The 22798-nt window shown below is 49.2% G+C and overlaps 1 protein-coding gene across 1 annotated transcript in view; it reads right to left on the bottom strand.

Annotated features, from left to right (window-relative positions):
* LOC148821649 (voltage-dependent calcium channel gamma-2 subunit) overlaps positions 1-12314 on the bottom strand; it is a 67502-nt gene extending 55188 nt beyond the window's left edge. Inside the window, exon 1 of the mRNA XM_088930099.1 lies at positions 10537-12314. Within this exon, the coding sequence (XP_088786225.1) occupies positions 10537-10762 (226 nt within the window). The 5' untranslated portion in view covers positions 10763-12314. The remainder of the gene's footprint in view (positions 1-10536) is intronic.
* Between the last annotated feature and the right edge of the window lie 10484 nt (positions 12315-22798).

The raw sequence follows: 22798 nt of genomic DNA, 5'->3' as shown, positions 1-22798 counted from the left end.
TTGCTTGCATTTGCATTTTTAATGTAACTGAAATTCATTTTTTCGGGGTTAGTTCTCTGCTTGTTAAAAATGCCCTGTTCCCTGAAAACTGTTTTCTGCACCTGCTGCCATTTGGATTTTTGAACGGATCTCCAGGCTGTAGGAGCTCATCCTGGACTGGGACCCTGGCTGTGATCTCCGGGCTGTAGGGGCTCATCCTGGACTGGGACCCTGGCTGTGATCTCCGGGCTGTAGGGGCTCATCCTGGACTGGGACCCTGGCTGTGATCTCTAGGCTGCTGGGGCTCATCCTGGACTGGGACCCTGGCTGTGATCTCCAGGCTGTAGAGACTCATCCTGGACTGGGACCCTGGCTGTGATCTCCAGGCTGCTGGGGCTCATCCTGGACTGGGACCCTGGCTGTGATCTCCGGGCTGTAGAGACTCATCCTGGACTGGGACCCTGGCTGTGATCTCCAGGCTGCTGGGGCTCATCCTGGACTGGGACCCTGGCTGTGATCTCCGGGCTGTAGAGACTCATCCTGGACTGGGACCCTGGCTGTGATCTCCAGGCTGCTGGGGCTCATCCTGGACTGGGACCCTGGCTGTGATCTCCGGGCTGCTGGGGCTCATCCTGGACTAGGACCCTGGCTGTGATCTCTGGGCTGCTGGGGCTCATCCTGGACTGGGACCCTGGCTGTGATCTCCGGGCTGTAGGGACTCATCCTGGACTGGGACCCTGGCTGTGATCTCCAGGCTTCTGGGGCTCATCCTGGACTGGGACCCTGGCTGTGATCTCCGGGCTGTAGGGGCTCATCCTGGACTGGGACCCTGGCTGTTATCTCCGGGCTGTAGGGGCTCATCCTGGACTGGGACCCTGGCTGTGATCTCCAGGCTATAGGGGCTCATCCTGGACTGGGACCCTGGCTGTGATCTCCATGCTGTAGGGGCTCATCCTGGACTGGGACCCTGGCTGTGATCTCCGGGCTGCTGGGGCTCATCCTGGACTGGGACCCTGGCTGTGATCTCCGGGCTGTAGAGACTCATCCTGGACTGGGACCCTGGCTGTGATCTCCAGGCTGTAGGGGCTCATCCTGGACTGGGACCCTGGCTGTGATCTCCGGGCTGCTGAGGCTCATCCTGGACTGGGACCCTGGCTGTGATCTCCAGACTGTAGAGACTCATCCTGGACTGGGACCCTGGCTGTGATCTGCAGGTTTGTGCTGCATTCTGAGCTCAGAGACTTTCCAGATATGAGCTACTTGGTATCCTGGATAACCCCCACCACCACTGCCACCACCAAAAGACACACAATTTAATCCTTTTCTTGATTGGGATGGATTTGTGTGTGTTTAGACAGTGTTATAATAGACAGTAATACGGGTTTAGAATCAGCCCATTAGCTGTGCTTTGTGATCCCTGCTGATAATCCTTATCTGATCTCTGTATGATGCTACTCTTGGACCGCTTTCTGCAAGCTGGGCACTCTGGCTTGGCCCACGGTTTTCCCTGCGAGCTGAAATGTTTCATTAAGCTTTTAATGTACAGAACAACAGCAACGAAAAAAAAGGGCAATTTAAGTTTGGATGTGCTAGATCACAAAAATAAAAAGGAAAAGACTTCAAGTTTTAAGTCGAAAGAGGGGGGGGATTGTAGAAAATGGCACTTGATGCTAATACATCGGGGTAAGAAAGATCCATTCAGTTGAGGTTGTGTGGTCTACAGGGTTATAGCACAGGGACTCCACACATCAGCCTGGAGTCAATGTCTGGGCTGCATCTTTCCACAGCTTTGCTGAAAACACTGTTCCTGTTGGCAGCTGTCCTATCGCATTTACAAGTGTTGCTTTCCAAGCCAAACCATGAACAGAAGCTGATCTGGAAAGAAAAATAAAGCTTTCCAGTAGAACACGGAGCTGCACGCACAAATGCAGTCACCTTCAGCTGTGCCTTGATCACTGTCCATGAGGGTACAGTATTGTATCTCAACGGATGAAGTTTCTTCAAACGCAGCCCTTTCCTTCACTAGGACACGTCGGTGGAGAACCAAGTCTCGTTTGCAGCGGTTCCACCCATTTCCAACAGTGGAGCATGAAGTAGAGAAGTCTGAGAAAACGCACTCTGGTTCTTTGACAAGACGATCCCAGGTGGAAGAGCAGCATTCCATCTGGGATTTGAACCCACAACCTTTGAGAAACAGATCCCTCATCACAGCTCAGCTCTGTTGCCACAGGCACCCAAGGATGTTTTTGCCTGAAGAAGATGTTAGTATTTCTGCAGGACGCTTTGCACTTGCAGAGAGCTATCCCGTCTAGGTTTCTCACTGACCACAAAGCTCAAAACTGTCAGGATGCAACTGGATATTCCACCTGCCCTGGAGAAGTCAGGAAAGGTGCAGATCTTCAGTCAGAAGTGTACAATCGAAAAGACTAATGCGATGATGACATAATGAACTGCAGAAGCCTGAACTTACAAGCCTGCAGAATGAAACAGGAAGCCGAGGACAGAACTGGAAATGAGGACAACAGGAGGCGCTTGCCGAGAGGCATGGTTTGGACACAGGTGAGCACAAGCAACAGCTGAATGAGACTGAGAGGCTAATGAACTGCTGAGACACCAGATGAACTACTGTACATGGGCCGAATGGTAATTCAGGTGTGTGTTCTGACTCGGGAGCACCAAACAGTGACTCCTCTACAGGACTGTGGCAGAACCAGTCGGTTTATTGCTTGAGTGGCTGCTAACCTGCTGAGCCACACAACTGAAGAGGCAGTAATCGCACAGACCTGCACTGGGTTGGACTGCAGGGTCTTGTTTGCACAACAGAAAGAAGAGAACAAAATACTTTATATACAATAAATCCGTGGCATGTCACGTTCTGGAACTTTGCATGAGACAGCCCTGTCTCTTTGACTCGGACAAAAAAACAGATGAGAATTTCAAAATTTTACGCAAGGCCAAAAGCACTTTCTCTTTCCTGCAGCCCCTGCTTCCTGGATTTCCACCTTTAAACATGTCACATTACTTTCAGAAGTCTGACACAAGATGAAAACGGCAAACTCTGGCCCCAGAGAAGGCTGGGTGGTACAGTGGTTAGCATGGCTGCCTTGCAGTGCTGGGGTGCTGGGGTCCTGGGTTCAAGTCCAGATCTGGGGTGTTGTCTGTGTGGAGTTTGTATGTTCTACCTGTGCTCATGTGACTTTCCTCAGGCTCCTGCAGTTTCAAATTCCAAAAACATACTGGTAAGATAATTGGGGAAAAAAGGCCTTGGTGCGAGTATGTCTACCCTGTGATGAACTGGTGTCCTGCCCAGGGTGTACCCTGCCTTGTGCCTGTTGCTTGCTAGAATAGGCCCTGGCTCCCCTGTGACCCTCAATGGGATAACATAGCTGGTCCTGGAATCCCACTCCAGCCTGTTGGAGAACCAGCCCTTGGTTTTGAAAGACCTTGTTCAGTTCAGCCAGTAATTCCTTTTTAATAAATAATCGTAATCTGCAGCGAATAGCCTAACGCACCAGAGCTAGTCATTTTAATTGCCGCGAAATTGATGACAAAGTGTCAAGACCCTCAGCCGATGAGACATTGAAGGGTGCTCGCAGTTTTAGCTTCTGGATTGAAATCTAATATACAGCAGTAAATGTCAAAAGGGGAGCTGTCACACAAATGAGCACACTGTATTAATAATGTATCGGCCATTTCCCACCATCTCCCTTGGGAAGCTCCCAGAGAAAACGCCCGTCCTGGGATTCACGCGTACCGATTCCGTCTCGGGTTAAGAGCGGAATCAAGCTGGGGGGGGGGGACTTTTCCAAACCAAGGGATCTGTTTGCCTCGCCTCATCAGTCTCTCTTTCTCCAGGTCCGTGCAGGAAGCGTGGCATGCGCCTGCGAGTGACAGCTCCATAAAGACCCTCTCGGCCTCCTGTTAGACCACACCACCCGGAAAAGCAGAAAGCATCCTGCCAGCCAAGAGCACTGTATAAGGAAAACAAGGGACATCTAGATGGGAGGCAAGCAGCCAGATTAGCAAAGTTGACCAAACTGTTCCTCTGTTTATCGCCGTTCATTAGGCTGCTTTCAGGAAAAATGCTCAGAAACACTTTCTTCCATTCATCCATCCATCCACTCGTTTACTGACGATTCCTTAGCACTTCTTCCAAGCCAGCGTCGTGGGGCAGCCAGAGCCTGTCCCATCAAGCAATGGGTGCAAGGCAGGGTACACTCTGGATGGGACATCAGTCCATTGCAAGACACACACACACTCACACACTCACACACTCACACAGCAGGGCCAGTTTTCCTAGAAGCCAAATAACCTCCCAGCATGTCTTTGGACTGTGGGAGGACACTGGAAACACAGGTGAACACAGGGAGAACATGCAAACTCCACACAGACAGCACCCCAGGTCCGGAATTGAACCCAGCGCCACCCAGCACTGCGGGGCAGCCATGCTGACCACTACCTCAGCATGCCACCAGAAACACTTCCCAACTGCAGTTTCAGATGCAGATTAAGTGCGCACAGCGAGAAATCCAATTGGATCTCTAGGGGCTTGACTCCACGGCCCGAATCTCGAGGTGGAACAGTCAGAACATCTAAACCTCACGAGTGATTTGAAATGGCTGGGCTAGCAGACTGAGGTTTACTCTCTCTAATGCACACGATCCAGTTCACTTCATTTGCCACAGGGAGATTGGCACTTATGTCCTTCAGCTAAATCGACTGATACTCTCTTAGTGACACAAGAACTTCATTGTCCTTTTTACAGTAGCCCTCAATTGCAGCATAACTATCATGTTGTATGTTTACTGCAGTGTCGTAGTCTAACCTGAATATTCTACTATGTGTTTATAACAACCCCATATACTGACCTTATTGTTTTGTGATAGTTACTCTAGCGCCATATGTGATATGTGCACTGTACTATATTGTACTACTTTAAGCATCCTAGACTCACATTAGAGTCAAACTCAGTTCTGCCCATATACTAACATTATTATTTTTCTGTAGTTTAACACTACCCTCTCCTGACTGCTCCTAGAGGAAATTCTCAAAAACAAGCACAGGGGCTCTGCCAAGGCAAATAAAGCCCAAGATTTTTTTCACTTGTACTTGGATTTGAACAACTGTTTGCAGGTTTTCACAGACTAGAAATCTACAAAACATGTCTTGCATACAATGTACAATGGATACTACGTACTATATACACTACAGGGCACATCAATCAGGCTAGCAATGTGGACCGAATGGATCCTCTGAGTTCTGATTTTAATTAGGCTCATAGGTACACAGATGGTCAGAAAACCTTTGAAAAGATTTTTAAAAGACAGTGTAGCTCCAGTCTTTTTAAAAGTCCAGCTTTGCCCCAGTGCAGGAATGCAGACACGGGACTGCTTTGCAGTATGTGCTGCATGCAATCATTTAAAAATGCAGCTGGGGTACACGATCCAAGCAGAAGGGAAAAGCAACAGGTGTGCTCTGCAGTACAGGTCAGTATACCCCCTGCATTACATCAGGTTGGTGTTAGACCATAATCAAAATAGTGTCGCACATCAGACTGTTAGAATTTGACATACAGACTTCGTCTCCAACACAACGTTACATACTTTTATTAACATGCGCAAGTGTTCATGCAAGCTAACTAAAAGTTACTTAAAGCTGACAAAAGCCTCCTATGGAAACACTGACTATTCTACTGTAATTTTACTACAGCGATCTATTACAGCAGGACTATCCTACTGTACTTTTAGCACAGAGATTCGCTGTAATCGGGATATAAATAAGACATTGCTACTCTGGACTGAGTCCAGAGAAGAGCAACCAGATACATTTCCAGGGCCCGGAGGACGGTGGTACACTGGCGGGCTGAAAGGCCTGTACCCATCCAATGTTTAACACAGAAAACTAGGAGAGGAACTCCGTCACGTATCCAAACTCCTCAAAGGCACCGCCAAAGGCTGGACTACGGTGTTCTTCGAGTCGACAGCGGAGCACAAACCAGAGGACACAGTTGGAAATGAATGGGGACTGAGAGCAGGGAGCGGATATTTACACACAGCCCTGCCGCTTGAGTCTGGGGGAAGCTGTCCAGTGGTGTTGTTGAAGCCGATACCCTGGACTCTTTCAAGAAATGGCTGGATGAGACTCTCAGACCAATTAGCTACTAAAGACCAAATCAGCGCCGTGGGCTGAATTGCCCCCTCTTATTTGTTCTTATGTAACACGACTCTTCTACTGCACTTTTACTATAGCTCTCTATTGTAACATGTCTGTTCTACTGTACTTTGACCACAGTACCCTAACATACAACAGGGCGGTCCTACTCGGCGATAGTCCCCTAAAGCTGCATTAGACCCTACAGCCACACCTTGTAACAGGACTGATTTCCATGACTCTGAAGTTGCTCCTTGTTGTAAAACAGCCCATCGTGCAGCTGATACCCTGGTTTCTTTCGAGAAACGGCTGGATGACATTCTCACAGATTAGCCGAGTGGCTGAATTAGCCACTTAAGACCGAATCAGCTACAGGGGCCGAATTGCCCCCTCTTGTTTGTAGATGTTCTTCTGTAACATGACTGTTCTAGAGCACTTTCGCTATGGCACCTTAATGTAAACAGGACTGTTCTAGAGCACTTTCACTATAACACCTTGATGTAACAGGACTGTTCTAGAGCACTTTCGCTATAAACACCTTAATGTAACAGGACTGTTCTAGAGCACTTTCGCTACAGCACCTTAATGTAAACAGGACTGTTCTGGAGCACTTCACTATAGCACCTTGGTGTAACATGACTGTTCTAGAGCATTTTCGCTATAGCACCTTAATGTAACAGGACTGTTCTAGAGCACTTCATTATAGCACCTTGGTGTGACGTGACTGTTCTAGAGCACTTTTGCTGTAGCACCTTAATGTACAGGACTGTTCTAGAGCACTTTCACTGTAGCACCTTGATGTGACATAACTGTTCTAGAGCGCTTTCACTATAGCACCTTGATGTAACAGGACTGCAGGAATTATTTTGATTCGGATTGAACAGGAACTTGTTGTTCTTCATCCCAAACCTCAGTTAATAACTTCCAGGAAAGAATCCTTTCATACACCTCGCAATTAGAACTGAATGAGGGGGACTTTGACCAATGAGGGCACTAGTCAAATCAAGTTCAGGACGGGAAATCAGGAGGACATTGTCACTAATATGTTGCACATGTAGAATACGCAGGCATCCCCGAAGGAGCTCATTTCAGTGTGGTAGAGCACCCTGCCAGATTAAACACCCCGAGAAATAAAACAGCACCATCCAGTTTCCTCAAGCCCCTTCTAGAACCCTTGTAGCATCTGCACCAGAAACTGCATAACACAGCGGGCTGAGGTGATACCTGTCTTGGTGTGTTTGTGTCTGCTCCATTTTGTGCTCAGTGTTGTGCCATGTCATGAATGGTCTAACATGAACAGCCCCTTTCATATGGCTGGGTACTGTGAAAATGTAGCACAAGAACAGGATGATACAGGCCTCATAGAGTACGATACGGAATCAAGGCAGAACTGAATTAAACTGGACAGGATACGATGATTTAAAGACCAGGTGAATCATGAACAGCTAACTGCCGGCTTTTCACTAACCACATCATGTCAGCTACAGACTTGAAGCACTGCCCTGTGTTATGCTTCTGTTGGGGGGGGAAAAAAACCCGAAAAAACCAAACACACGAATCAATAAGCATGTTGAGTCACTGGCCATGTTTGTGGGTCACCTCCAGGGTCAGAACGCGTCGCGAACACTAAACGGGAAAGACGCGCTCGGCGTTCCCAACAGCACCCGGGCACCCAGCCGGTGCCTGGCTCTCACAGGGCATGAGAGAGGCAAGGAGGGATGTCAGAGAATCACACTGCCATCAGAGCAAAAAGGAGGAAATGGAGAGGGCCGTACCACGAGGCCAAAAGAATAAAAACATTGCAGTACTCCAAAAAAGAAAATACGGGAGAAAATCACTCACAGTGCCCGCTTCAAACAGATGGGAGTCTCCGATAATCCTGCAAGCGGAGAACGAGCCTGGTGAAATCTGCTAATTGTGTTTGTGTCTGCAGTTTACATGTCCCCAGCTGCAGCACTAACAACAGCAAAAGGAGAAGCTGTGGACACTTCAGGAACCTGTAAGCAGAGATGGGGCCCTGCCGAGTCCGTGTCTGACCCTGTCCCTTACAACTACAGCTACACCTGACACGCTTGTGTGCAACTGACCATTTACTGACACGGTTCACACCGGGAGAGATTTCAATAAAGATGGTTAACAACAGACAAGCTCTGCTTTTTGTAAAAAGAGCTCCTAAGCTACTACAAGTCACCTGTACTACTACTAGACCTCCTTCGGTTTTCCACAGCCAGCCTGGAACTCCAGTCCTCATGTTGCTATGATTTCCTTCAGTTTTAACATTTGTTTTTAGCTGTGCTCTACAATACTGCTTTCTTATACCCTGATACATTCTTACATTCTGCACATCTTTCTACAATACAGTTTACAGCAGTATGCCAGGGTATTCCTGCGATCCAGTATAGTAAAGCTCAGGACATGCTAGTCAAAGACATAGGACACAACGACAACATCATGTCAAATTGAGGTCAAAGCACTGAACTACCCAGAGATGTTCACTAGGACAATTCTTCAAAGGGCGTGGAAGTTTTCCCAGTCTCCCATAAGCAGCGCTCTCCCACCAGAGTGTTTACTCCATGATCTCGCATTGATACTGCCACTCATAGCCCCCAGCTGCACCAAACCGAAAATCGTCCCTAGCTACAACTGAACAGGAAGCACAAATAATTTAGCGATGGCTGCATTCGCCATTTAAGGATTTAAGATGTTAAAACTGTCTTTTTTTAAAACTGGAATTTCTTCCCATGCACATTTGGAATAGAGAAGTTAAACAGTATCAGCCCCGGTAAATCATATACACTGTACTACATGCACCATGAAGAACACTGACATAAGATTCTCCACTTACTGTACAAAAGGACATAAAACATTGCTTCAAATGGTTTGTTATGACAGTGGCTATAGGACCATATGATGGCACGCTGTGAAAATGAACTGAAATGTAATTAAAACGCCTATAGAAAATCTACACACCCTCTCCAAAGTAACACGTTTTCACGTCTCCAAGCCATTTTTCTAGGCTTTCAAGTGCGATTGCTTTTCAGAAGGCCTCTGTATTCGTTTTTCACCTGGGGGTTGTGTGTTATGATGTGTACGTAAAGGTAAAATAAATTCAGATTGAATGTGTCTCGATTTCAGACGATTTGAGGCTGGTAAAACACGTAACTTCAGAAAAGGGTGTGTAGAGTTTCTATAGGCACTGTACAGTATACAGTTACACCACAACATCCCTGAAATATTTACTGGAGTTCCACCACTGCCTCCTCTTCTACTCAAGTCAGCCTTTAAGCTGTTTAAGAAACAGCAGAAATGCTCTGGGGACACAAAGGCAGTCGGCTCAAATAACTGTGCAGTTAACAAGAGCTTATCATTCCCCAAGTCTGCCTGTCCTGTAGACACAAGCCTCACAGACAGGTGGGACACTTGTTCCTTCTCCACCAAGACTTGAGGATTCTTTGTGGTGCCTCAGAAGAGCCGAGCAAAACACAACAACAAAAGCGCCATTTCAAATCTGGATTCTGTCCGAATCTTGCCCAGGGTCCGACCCTAAGCACAAGACTGCAGTTCACAAAGCAGGGGTGGGGGGTGGGAAGCGGGTGTCACAAATCCATCGATCCGTTACAGTACCCAGGCTCAAAAGAGAGGAAAACACCATCGTCCTTTATTCCGCAGCTAAAAACCGAAAAGGCACGTTTTGAACGGAGCCCGGCCCGACGCAAGCCACACAACACGAGAATAACGAGCTCGGAACACATAACCACAAGCCATTTTAACTGCGGTCATGCGTGGAGTAGGCCGCAATAAACAACAAGAAATCACGGACATTGAGGTGTAAATGGAAACTGCTAGGGCCAAATACGGTACCACAGCCTCCATGTTACTTCACAGTGGTGGACTGTAAACTTACAACGGTAACACACACATTCACCGTAACGTCTGGCGTGCGAACAGTACGGCGTCTTCCGAGACACCCTTCCACCTGGATGTAGCGGTTACCCACGCTGTGTTGAAATCTTGAATGAGCGCTTTACCCGGAGGGACCCACGCGGCGTGTTTTGCTGTGCGAGGTGCGGGATACTAACTGGAAGGTGTTCGGCGTGGAAGTGGAAGTGGGAGGGAGCGAGGAGGGGGAGGAGGAGGGGAGTGGGGTTAATAGGAGTGCGACAAATTTGGAATCCAAATAAATGTCTCCAAACGTGAGGGGGGGAAGGGAAGGGAGGTGCGCCCTGATATGATTAACGTAACCGCAAAAGCTTTTTTTTTTGGTGTGTTCCCCACACGCACGAAGAAGAAATAAATACCTACACGGCCGCGACAAAATATCATCCCGGTGGAGTGGGGGGGCGTGAGGCGAGGGAGGGAGGGGGGAGGGTGACACAGAAAAAAGAACCCGGCCAAAGCGAAACTTACCTTCCAAGCAGCAAGTCCTCCACAGTCCCGAGTGGGTCATGACCTCCTCGTTCTTCTTGCTGGTCTCGTTCTCGCTGACCGACTTGGTTTTACACACGCCGCGCGAGTACAGCCAGTAGTCCGTGCCCACCGCGATGGTCATCAGGCTGAAGGCGGCGAAGGCCCCCACCGTCGTCAGCAGCATCTGAATCCCCCGATCAAAGAGGCCCATGCTGCCGCATTCCATGAAAGGGGAACCCCCTTTCCTCTTGACGTACAGGAAATAAATATTTGAAAACTTAAAAGGACAAATGCCAGGCGGAAAAAAGAGGGGTGTGTGTGTGTGTGAGGGGGGGGGGTCGACAAGTGATGGAGGGGAGCGGAGGTGTGTGTGTGTGTGTGGGGTGTGGGGGGGTCGGCGGGAGTGGGTGGCTGTTTGTTACACCGTGTTTCTGGGGAGCTGTGGGGTGTCGGAAGGGAAGGCGATTTTGAGGGAAGGAAAGATTCGGAAATGTGAGGAAAACGGCTGAGGCGAGGTGGTGCTGGTGGTGGTTGGGGGGGGGGGGTTAATTCCTTTTATTTGCTTATTTTTGAAACGTCAGTCAAACCGGCAGCAGAAACAGCCGGACCCGCCAAAACGTCTAGAAACCCGATACAACCAGTCGCTGGTGCCACTAGACCCTCAGACTACAGCTGGTGCAACTAGTTACGATGTCTAAGAAATGAAGCCGATCAGCTGAATTAACTAACATTCACTTCAAAGGAAAACGCTAGATTCGGCCCCGGACAAATAAGAAAAGCTGGGTTTTTTTTTTTTGGAGTGGGTGGGGGTATCCTTTATCTGTGAAAGGATTATAGGATCTAAAAAGCCCCAAGTCGCAACATTAACTCGTGAATTTTAGCCTACTTTCGCAAGAAATAATGAATCTTGCTAGCCTGAGCCAATACGTCCGTGTTTGTGTGCGCATCTACAGAGAGGTTTGCTCCCAGGCTAATATAGGATGAAGATTAAATGGCTGAGGTTAAGGTAATGGCCACAATTTTACTAAGCACGTCGAGAAGAAAAAAGGCAGATCTGCTGTGCTATCTGTCAGTTTTTCTACTGATCTGGGGGAAGAGAAGGGGGAAGAGGCAGGGATGGGAAATTTAAGGGTGTGTGTGGGGGTGGGGGAGAGGAGAGACCCCGTAAAATGAAGAAAAAAAAAGAACAGTGAAAATAAAATAATAAAGTTAAAGGTCTGCCGATCAATGAATCAACAAAAACAAAACTGAGTCAAAACAAAATACTCGAACGCCCCCTCCCAAATGAGGAGAAATTGATAAATAAATAAAACGAAGAAACAAAGTCAGGGAACAAAATTAAAAATCCAAAACAAAACGACCGCTAGTTTTCCTTTTTCCTAAAATTCTGATCTCCAGTTTCCATATGTAGCCTCTAGCGCGGAAGAGGGTTCCGTCGAAAAGAGGGATCAGCGGTCGGAAAAGGCGACGACGATCCGGGAAGAGCGCGCTGCGTCCGCCGCGACCAGCCCACCATCACTCGACATACAGCCGGGAGGAAGAGGACGAGGCGCCGGGACCGCTCGCCGCCCGTGCCGCTGTTCCTGGAGCCGCTTCTGCCCGACAACACAAATCCGTACCGCCAAAAGCGCTGCTCCTAGGACCGCGTCGCCGCCCGTACAGCCCTTGCGCCATTAAAAAGAAATAAATGAAAAATCCTTTTTTTTTCTGTGTGTGTGTTGCCTCCCTTGTAGTGGTTTTTTTCCCCCCGTCCGTCGTCCGCTCAGATGGAGAAGAGTGGAGAGTAGAGAGAAGGAGGAAGAGGAGGAGGAGGAGGGGTGGCGGTGGTGGTGGTGGTGGGGGGGGGTTGAGCGCGGAGGGGGTTGGGGGGGGGCTGCCGGGTTGAGAGAGAAATTATACAACCACCACAAGAGAAGATCCGCGCCGCGCCACGCCACGCCAAACCCACACCACGCAGCCCGAGCTCGGAACAGGAGGGGCGCCCGATTGGAGCCGCTGTGTCCGGGCTGTCAGTGCCGCACAGTCGCTTGTCCTCTTCCCGGGCGACGGCTGTTTATTTCATTCATTCATTCATTTACCGTCTCTCAAGCTCGACTTTCCCCCGCCCGTCTTCGGGGGCCGTTTCACATGAGCGCTGCGCCGGTCTTCGAGTGCGAAGCCCCTTCTCCGAGCGCTTGCCGCTGGGAAGCCGTGCTGGAGAATATTAAAGATTTTAATTCCATTTCGGGAGAGAGAGGGGGAGAGGAGGGGGTGGCGGACTGAGCTACGGAGGAGATGGTTGTGTGTATGTCTCTCTGTGTGTGTGTGTGTACGGGGGGTGGGCAGTGAGAGACGCGGAGTGGAGGTATTTTTTGAGAGAAATGAAGGCGTGCTTGCAGGCAGGGGATGTGTGTGTGTATGTAGGAGGGGGGGGGTCGTTCGTATTTCCTATCGGACTCCCCCCTTTTTTCGGGCGACACAGTGACCCCTTACTTCTTTGGGAAATTCATCCGAGCCGAAATGTAGGGGGTCGTCTCCTTTTGCACCCCTCTGTCCCCCTCTCTCTCTCTCTCTCTCTCTCTGTTACCGTCTTCAGATCTTCCTGTCGATCTTATTGGCGCGCCTCTCGAATTGACATCTTCTCCTGTTTGTTTAATGACTTAATTATTCATCCGTCGGCCCTGTTGAGTCTGTTGACGGAGGGGCGCTGCTCAGCTCTCCCCGTCGCGAAACCGAAGAGCCTCCTGCCCGATTTGATATCTAACCATTGTTGAGAAGTTGTATGGTTTTGTTTGTTTGTTTGTTTTCAAATTTTTATTACGACGCACAGCCGACGCGGAGAAGTCGGTCCACCCTTTTTTTCGAGTGTATTTCTTTGAACAATTCCCAGCGGGTTTTTTTTTTGTCTCTCTCTCTCTCCACTTCCAACCCCTCCTTCGCCTCTTCCTCTACAGCGCTTCTCCTCTCCGCCTCGGACGGCCGGGGCTGGGGTTCCGCGGGGGTCCGGCCGGCGCTAGTCCGCCCGCGTCACGGCGAGCGTGGTGCTGAAAGGGACAGCTCCCCCCGCCAGCGGCTGACTCCCCCTCCCGTCCCTCGCTCCAGAAGCCGAGGGGCCGTCTGTGCTGCCGCCAGTGCCGTCACCAAGCAGGGAGAGCGCGGCGGCGGCGTCCAGCCCCGGTCGTCGCCCGGAGAAATCTTCCGTCTTGGCGAGGGAAGAGAAAAGAAAGACACCCTACCCCCCCCCACGCACACACACACCTTTTTAAAAAAATCCTTCACTCGCCTTGAAGTCGAGCCGGAGCCACCCCTATTTCCCTACCCCCCTCTCTCTTCTCCGTTATTTCCCCTATTTTAGTGGGGTTTTTTTCTGCACTTAGTCGTTCCTCCTTCCCTTTCTCCTTCTCTCTCGCGAACACACTTTCTTTATCACTCTTCCTCTACCTTTCTCTCTCTCTCTCTAGCGCTCTCTCTCTCTCTCCCGGAGCCCTGGCTCTCCGGTGATAATGTGAGGAAACCCTTTGGCGGACGGACTGGCGAAAAAAGGCGTAGCCTAACTCTCTCTCTCTTTTCGTTCACTCGCTCTTACTCTCGCCTTTTCTCCCCGTCTCTCTCACTCGTTAACCCCCCCCCCCCCCACACACACACACACACACTTCACCTCCCCTTATCCGTCTCTCGCCGCCGCCTCCTCCTTAAAAAATACGTACACAGCGGATCTACCCGAAGCAATCACAGCAGCCTGATTAAAAACCCTTCCACACGCACGAACCAGAAAGCACGCTGTGGATGCTTCCGAAAAGAGAATTCACCCGCGCCGACAAACTCACTCTCTGCTCCGCTGCAACGTGCATTTCGGTGTTTCAATTCGCGGCCTTAATAACGTTTCCCGGCTTTTCTTCAGCGTCCGAGTCCGCTGGGCGTGAGGTTGTGAAGCTACGGCATATGTGAATGTGAAAGGCAAGTCAGCCCCCCCCCCAACCAACCACAGAGAAAACAACGATTCGAAAAGGTCACCCCTGCGGACAGACTTTTTTGGGACACCCACTTTCCGGAATCAACTTGGGAATCTTTTTGGATTTCCTGCTGGGGGTGTCGTGAGTTAATGATTCAGGGAAGTTAGCCGGTTCGGTACAGGGTAGCGGCTACAACTCACTCCGCCAGTGACCAGTGCTGTCACACCTCCGCACAGTTCAAGTCTCCACTGCAGGATGTCCAAACAGCCGCAGTCCAGGGTCACCAATCAGGACTACTGTTTTTTTGTTGTTGTTTTTTTCCAGTGTAGGCTTCCTGTTTTGGAGGTTCAGTCCCTGCAATTCAGTCACTGAAGAGCACAGAAAGCCAAACGTCTGTCAAAATAAGAGTTCAAAAGAATTGGTGGACTGAAAAGCGAACGCAAAGTTTTGCAAATGCAAAGGCTCTGAAAGAAAGACATCTGCCAGACTGTTACACTGGTTTGATGGTTGCTACTGTACATCCATTGCTACACCCATTAAAGTAACTGTTGTTCTTGGGATCATACATCCACCCCTCTGACTCTGGACGTCAGCATGAAGTCAGTGTGGCAGGGGCGTGTTCTCGTGGATGCTGAGAAAGAAACACAAGAAGTTATAAACGAGAGGAAGCCATTTGGCCCATGAAGGCCTGTTTGTATGTTACTAGTTAATTAATCCCAGGATTTCTTTCTTGAGAGAAGCTGGGGGGTATCAACAGGGTTTCAACATCACGGCCAGGCAGCTTGTTCCACACTCCCACCACCCTTGGGGTAAAGACGCGCCTCCTGTTCTCTGTTTTAAGTGCGCATAGTCTCCACTCGTGCCCTCTGGTTCGTGTTTCCCTGCTCCTCCAGAAGACGCCCGCTGGGCTGGGTGGTCCTTGAGGATTTTGACTACTTGTGTGAAGTATTGTCCATCCCACTGGGAGTAATGGGTTTGCTGGACACACCCTCACAGAGAGGGAGCAGGCAGAAAGGACAGTGACATGCCCTGGACTGATAAGCGAGGTAATGGGTAACACTGTGTTGTTTATTTGTTTCATTTTCGAAAAAAACATTCAAAGCTACAGGCACAGGGCTAAATTCATCATCCCAAACCCACCCCTGACTGAACAGCCTGAACAAAAGGATACGAGGGCAGCTGGGAGAGAGACAGACAGACTGGCTTCTGGAAAGGTCAGATAGTCCTCTCTGTCCCCTCCTTTATTTTTCCATGTGTGAGCTGAGTGCACTACCTGTTCCTGCTAGTCTGTCTTGTGTGTGTGTGGGAGTATGAGCTGTGTGTGTGTCTGTGAGTGTGTGCTGGTCTGTGTGTGTGAGCGACAGTGTAATGTATGCTAGTGTGTGTGAGTGTCTGTGAGTGTGTGTGAATGTTTGTGAGTGTTATGGTGAATGTGAGCATGAGTGTGTGTGTGAGTGTGCGTGAGTCTGTGTGATTGTGAGTATTGTGAGTGTGAATGTTAGTGTGAATGTTAGTGTGTGAGGGTGAGTGTGTGAGTACTTGAGGGTGAGTGTATGTGAGTGTGTGTGAATGTTTGTGAGTGTTATGGTGAATGTGAGCATGAGTGTGTGTGTGAGTGTGCGTGAGTCTGTGTGATTGTGAGTATTGTGAGTGTGAATGTTAGTGTGTGAGGGTGAGTGTGTGAGTACTTGAGGGTGAGTGTATGTGAGTATGTGAGGTTTAGTGTGTGTGAGTGTGAGTGTGCATGTTAGTGTGAGTGTGTGTGAGTATGTGAGGCTGAGTGTGTGAATTGAGTATATTCCTCTTTGATGTTTCTGAGACAGTGAAAGGCTGAGCAGTGTGAGAGTGTTTTAGAAATGATTGTCCAGACCAGGGTGCAGCTGTGCTCCAGCGCTTCTTGAAGCCCTGCTTGGAGTAGGGGACATGTTGAACATTCCAGTCTGCCTATGCTCCACACCAGCCAGCGTCCACAGCGCAGATAGACCAGCTCCTGCTGCAGGGAGAAGTTTCTCTGAATGCTGCTGTTATGCGGGCTGTTACATATCCCCGATGAGGGAACTGAAATCACTAGTCCTGGTTTCACCCCAGCTGAGATCCTTCCTCCACAACAGGATTCAAGAAATGAAAAGCCATCGCCACCTCACCCTAGTTCATCCTCAGCACTCGGACCACGATCAATAGGATCGTGTTGTTATAGTGTTTGTTTAGAAATTGACCTTTATAGATTCCAGCTTAAAATATAGTGTGGTTTGGGTCAGTCGCAAGTGTTGTAATTAATGGCCAAAGTCACTGCTATGTACAGGGAAAAGGTCACGTTGAGATGTTGTGTGCAAGAGAAAATGTCATCTGCCTTCATTATATGCCAACATTTTATTCAATTGGTCTGACAGCTGAATAGAACGAGTTTAAGATCTTGTAAGCATATGTACGATGGAAATGGAGAGAACATGTATATTTGGTCAGAGAGCTTTAGGTGATGAGAAACCTTAAAGGAAGGCTCAATAAGGGCAAGTGTGCTTGGTCAGTTGCTGGCAGTGTCACGACTGTAATCCCTCCCCCTTCATGGCGCTCCGGCTCTTTCCCATTTTAGTTGGTTTTGTGCGCCTGCCCCCTGTTCCAGCCCTTCCCTACAAAAGCCAGACGCCCCCGCTGTTCCTGGCAGATCAAAGATCAAAGAGCTCCTGCTGTCATTTCTTGAAGAATCTCAAGGCTTCAATAACATTACCTTGTTCCAAACATCCACCAACCTTGTTTCACTTCTGGCCCAGAACTAGGAAGCCTGGACTAAGCTTTTGTCAAAACATTTCAGGATTTTGAATTTATCTCTTGTATATTCTTGTAGTCTCTGTTGCCTATCACTGAAGAGACGAACTTCCTTTAACCTGTACATCCTGAAACCTGTGACCTGTGCATGTATTAACCTTGTGGCCTTTTCTTACACGGACCTGAGAGCAGCAATATCCCGTTTTAACACAACAGCCTTTATTTGCTTTTCCAAAACCGCACACGTCGGTGTCTAACTCCTGGTCTTGCCAGGGCATCTCAGAGAAATTCATCACCACCAAGCAGTCTAAACCTCTCAATCAGTCAGAATGATAAAGGATTCTGGAACAGATACCATTTGCTGTTGGTCTGAACTGTTTACTGAATTAGTCCTACAAACAGATTTGGGGCACCATTAGCCAGATTACAGAAGATTTAGGAATTGAGCAAATACTCTGATAGCTTTGGCCAGCGTGTTAGTTTTTTTTTCCCACAGTCCCTGGCGGGAGCCTTGTAGCCCTCCTGATTGGACCCTCCTGATCCCTCTGAGCTTGTCTGTAAGTCACCTCGACTGCTGGTACCTCAAGGAGTCTGAACTGGCTACTTGGCTGAGTCCGTGTGTGTCAATGGACATTCCCACGGACATCATGGAACTCCTAACAGGGGTGCGTCAAGCTTCAGTCACTGGGGATATAAGGCACAGCTGCTGTATGCCCCTGCTGTACCCGTTCTCTTCCCAATATTCCAGCCACACTGCAGTTTCTGTGGCGTTCCCTTTAAAATGTATGGAATGCACTCTCCTGCTACCTTTTGCAGTGAAGTTTCTGACCTGGGTCTTGTTCCTTGGCTCTGCAGAACAATATTTGTGCTTATGGCTCTGTGCCAGTAGATTACAGCAGCCTTTATAAGGTATGGCCTTTACTAAAGGTTTATCTCTATTTGAACAAATCCATCCCAGCATGTAGCCTTATCTGTTGGACGTCCATCTAGGTGTGTTAACTTTTAGAGGAAATAAAGAAGACCAAAAGCAACACTGTGCATTGGGTATTGAAGGTGGTTACCATGGGCAAGCTGGTCTGCCTGCAAGAGGAGTGTCTCGGAGAACGAGAGGCTCTGTTTCAGCGATCAGCAGAGCTCAGAGGTGCTGTGAGGGACAGGGCAGGTCCAGGAAGGCTAAGGGTCTTTCCCCACACCTATCTCTGAGTCATTGTGCCAACGCACAAGGAAGAAATAGCCTGTGCATCTGCCATTGCAGAGCCCGTTCCGGGACAGCAAGCTGGTGGACGAGAGGTGAAGGCGCCGTTGGCTCTCAGCCAGAGAGCATCTGCGATGGCGCAGTGCTGTACTGATCGACAAGTGTCGTTCTGTCCTTCACAGGCCCTGCGGGCAAGCAGCGTGTGATGGCACAGCGTGGTGCAGGGCTCACTGGGAACAGCCCGCCACCCTCTCACGGGCTGCAGTGGAGCAGAGGAGCATCCCACAGCCGTCTGTCCAGAGGCTGATCAGGTACGTGTGTCAGTGTTGTCATGATCGTGTTAGTGCTCAGGGCGAACAAACCCGTCACTGACTTGAGTAATGTTTTCATTCTGACAGCCTGCCACACTTCATTCTGGAAACACATCAGTGTCTTTGATCTATATTTTTGCTGCCATGTTCTGTGATTTTATTTGATATCTATGTTTAAAATATGTACTCAGGTCCATTAGACCCAAGGCTTGCCTTACTTTTGTGCTTCATTTTACCCCCAGGTAACAGAGGCACACAGAAGTCTCTCTTTGTAACCCTACAATTTTCTGATTTGCACCCAATCAAGAATCTCTGTGTAATATGCAGGAGTATTTTATCTGGAGTATTGTGATTTTCCACGCAGGTCTTTATGGTATTCATTAGAGTGATTGCAAAGAGAGTATCAGCTAGTCGGAACCACTGCTTTCAGCTTAGCCTTAGCCTCTCCTTCATCAGTGCACACCTGGCTCACTATTAAAAGCTTGTGATTTCATGATCGTACATACACACCTGAGTCTAGGCGCTGGCAGAGTACTGCTTACATTGAAACTTCTACTGGGTGTATTTAGTCAACGTTAGTAGACAGCTGTCTGGACCTCACCGGGGCTCATGAGCAGGATGTAGAGAGATAGACTAGATGCCTTTACCCCCTGACTTGGTCTCCATTCCTCCCTTGCTTTCTGTTCAACTCTTTTCATTCTCGTTCGCCTCTCTGTCTCTCTCTCGCTCTCCCTCAGCCCTCAGCTAGGTCAGGTGCATTCCCTAAAGCACAGGCTCAATCTAAAAGGGGCCAGGTGTTCTGTTCTCAGGAACTGTGCCGAATCTGATGGCTTCATTCCTAAAAAAAAAAGACAAAAAAACATTATATAACTTTCTCTCTCTCTTTCTCTCTCTCTCTCTGGACCTAGAATCGTAAGCGCAATGAGAGAGCAAGGACAAATCCCACTTTTACCTACTGTACAAGACACGTTGCACTTTAGGTACTAAGAAGAGCTGCGTAAACATTTTGCATTCCACTCGTTTCCTGGTGATGACCGGCCAGGAGACGCCTCTCTGGCTGAGGCGAGGGGCACCTGTGTTGCGTCAGGGGGCCGCTGAGGGAATTCTGGGAAACGCCAGTAACCGAATCTTCCAGTGCCCCTGGGCTACAGGGCTGGGAATATCGCGTCCCTGTCCCATGATGCATTCCATGCGAAGACACTGTCGCTTTTCTCCAGACGTGACCCTGCACTTGCTAAATCTTGCTAAATTCCCCTCAGCAGGGATGCAAGGAGCCGTCACGCAGTCCAGTGAAGGTTTGAGATGAGTTTAATTTGTACTGAGGGCGCTGGGAGAAGACACACACGCTGGTACACAGTGTGCAATAATCTGCGTTCAACCACGGTAACATGTTATTACCATCCCCGTTCTCTCAGCTGCTCCTGAGGTGTGGCGTACAACAGCAGGTGTCTGCTCAAGACTCACTCAAGCCAGGCCAGATTCCTCCATCTCCACAAGCCCCTGAGAGTGTCAGCTTTAACCAGATCTGTAGAACAGAGCTTTGCGTGTCTGGCGGAAGACTTCCCGAGGACTAGACTGTTTTTTTTCTGTGCTGTACGGAGATATCCTCAAAAGACCTGGAATGCTTCTGAAAGGACCAGCTCTAACCTGCTGTTCAGGATCTGGGTCCTCCCTGAGCTTTGAGTTCTCTTTAAAGAAACAAAAACTCCGAGTTCTGGGATTCTCCCTGCCTAGGCACGTCCCCAGCTCCAGAGCACAGTGAATCTCCCAGCTGGTCCTCTTGCCCATGATGTGCAGGCCTGTGATGAGCTTGGCCGTTGCTCTCTACCAAAGTGCACGGGTGTCCTTCATCCTGGAGAGACTCTACACAGCTGCTCTTATGGCTCACACTACATTGCAAATGACAGAAGATGAGGAACCCTTAAAGATCAGTTAAGTGTGAGGTGATCCGAGTTGCCTGAGCTGAAAATAGGTCCTGTTGTCTCACCCTAACAAAAGAAGTCATATGGCCACTTAAGGGAACTGGTCCTTGTATTGAACTGTCCATAATTTACTAAATTCAACATCGTGATCACAATAAAAGTGCTTGGATTTCTGAGAGATCTGAGATCTTTCTTTATGACCTGTAAATGCACTGCAGATGTAGCTGACCCTTCACTATAGAAACGTATGTAATAAGCTGGTGGTCTGCAGCTGCGCTAACAATGCATAAAGGATAAAAAGGTGACTGCATTTTGCAAGAACCCCAGTTTAAACCCCTGTTTGAATTCTAGAACCCTAGTACTCTCCGCAGAGAGAGCCGAGGGTGTCCCGAATGCACGAAACAGTCCTCCTGCTGCAATTGCTTCCCAGGGGGATCTTTCAGAAAAGTAGAGAGCAGAACAGTGGGATTGATCCGGGACTGAACGGCCACCCGGGCACGCTCAGCTGAAAGAGCCTGTCCCCAGCAGCCTGGGCTTGGAGGAAGAGCCATCGCTGTGCCTCTCCGCGTCTGCTACGTCACAGGAGTCGGGCTCGGCGATCACAGCTCACACTTGCCCATCTTCCTCTCTCCCTCCGTCGTGGTCTCGCGACGTGCTCCAAGGACGATTTAAAAATAAAAGCTCTTGCCTCCCCTATTGGGACGGCAGAATATTCGCAGCGTGCCCAGCTCTGGTGCTGACATAATTCACCATCTGAAACGGAGCAAGGTGGTGACCTAGATTATCACTGCCTCTCTGCTCCTGCTCGTTCCGGCTCTGCCTGTGAAAGCAGCTGAGAGCGGTGGAAGTGGAATCCAACAACCTCCGTAGGGCTGGTCCAGAACACCCAGAGTCTCCAATGGACTTTCACAGGCAGCATCCCCTACAGGGCTCGTACACCACTATCTGTCCAACTCTATAACAATAATGAGGAGGAGGATGCTGTGGCCATATGCAAGTGCACCATGCTTACAGGTAAAAGGCAGCTCATCTTTAATAAAAATATCCCCACACTTATATAGCGCTTTTCTGGACACTCCACTCAAAGCACTTTACAGGTAATGGGGATCCCCTCCACCACCACCACCAGTGTGTGGCCCCCCACTCTGTAGCCAGACTGCACCAGTATGCTCCCCACACACCAGCTCTCAGTGGGGAGGAGAGCAGAGTGATGAAGCCAGTTCAGAGAGGGGGGTTATTAGGAGGCCATGATTGGTAAAGGCCAGGGGGGGAATTTAGCCAGGACACTGGGGTAACACCCCTACTCTTTTCGAGAAATGCCCTGGGATTTTAAATGACCACAGAGAGTCAGGACCTCGGTTCTACCTCTCATCTGAAGAACAGAGCCTTTTTTTTTACTATACTGGGGCATTAGGACCCACACAGCAGCAACCTCAGCTTTCCCAGGAGGTCTCCCCTCCAGGTACTCACACCTGCTGAGCATCAGTGGGCTGCCAGTTGTGAGCCACAGGGTGGTATAGCTGCTGCCTATAAACATGCCCTGCCTTGTCCATAATTCTGGTGTGGACTATAAGATTCGGGGTACAATATTTCAGCAGAGTATTTTTGCAGCTAGAGTTTCAGTACAGTGTTCTTATTTCCTGGTCATAGTCTAAAGTGATCAGTGGTTCTGACACACTGTTGCACACTGGCGCCACCTGTCTTTGGACGCGGTAGTTGCAAGCATGCAGTGTCATGATTGACAGCTGGGACAGCTCCCTACTGCTGGGGGAACTTGGCTTTTTTGTACTTTGAAGCTGACAGCTTGAGATGAAGCAGACAGGTAGATTTCAGAGAAGAGGTCAGTCTGCCATCAGTTCTCGAACATCGGCACATTGTACAAAATCATCATCGTCCAAGATGCTTCATTGTTTGAGACAAATGTGGGGCGCAGGGTGGGGACAGAGGGGGGTTCTGACAGCACAGCCCCCCAAATCAAGGAAGACTCTAAACTTGCAGAGGAAACTAAGGGTTGAATTCTCACCCACTCCCTGAGAGGATCAGTTGTCTTTCATTGGTTTTGGTTGAAGAGCTTTGATTTCTAGGATTTCCTAGGCTACGACAGGACTTTGGACTGGGTGACGTTGGAAATGGGAGAAC

The sequence above is a fragment of the Atractosteus spatula genome, chromosome 13 (genome assembly GCF_055471065.1).
Source record: "Atractosteus spatula isolate fAtrSpa1 chromosome 13, fAtrSpa1.hap1, whole genome shotgun sequence".
NCBI lineage: Eukaryota > Metazoa > Chordata > Actinopteri > Semionotiformes > Lepisosteidae > Atractosteus > Atractosteus spatula.
This window is presented reverse-complemented; position numbering and strand designations above follow the sequence as displayed.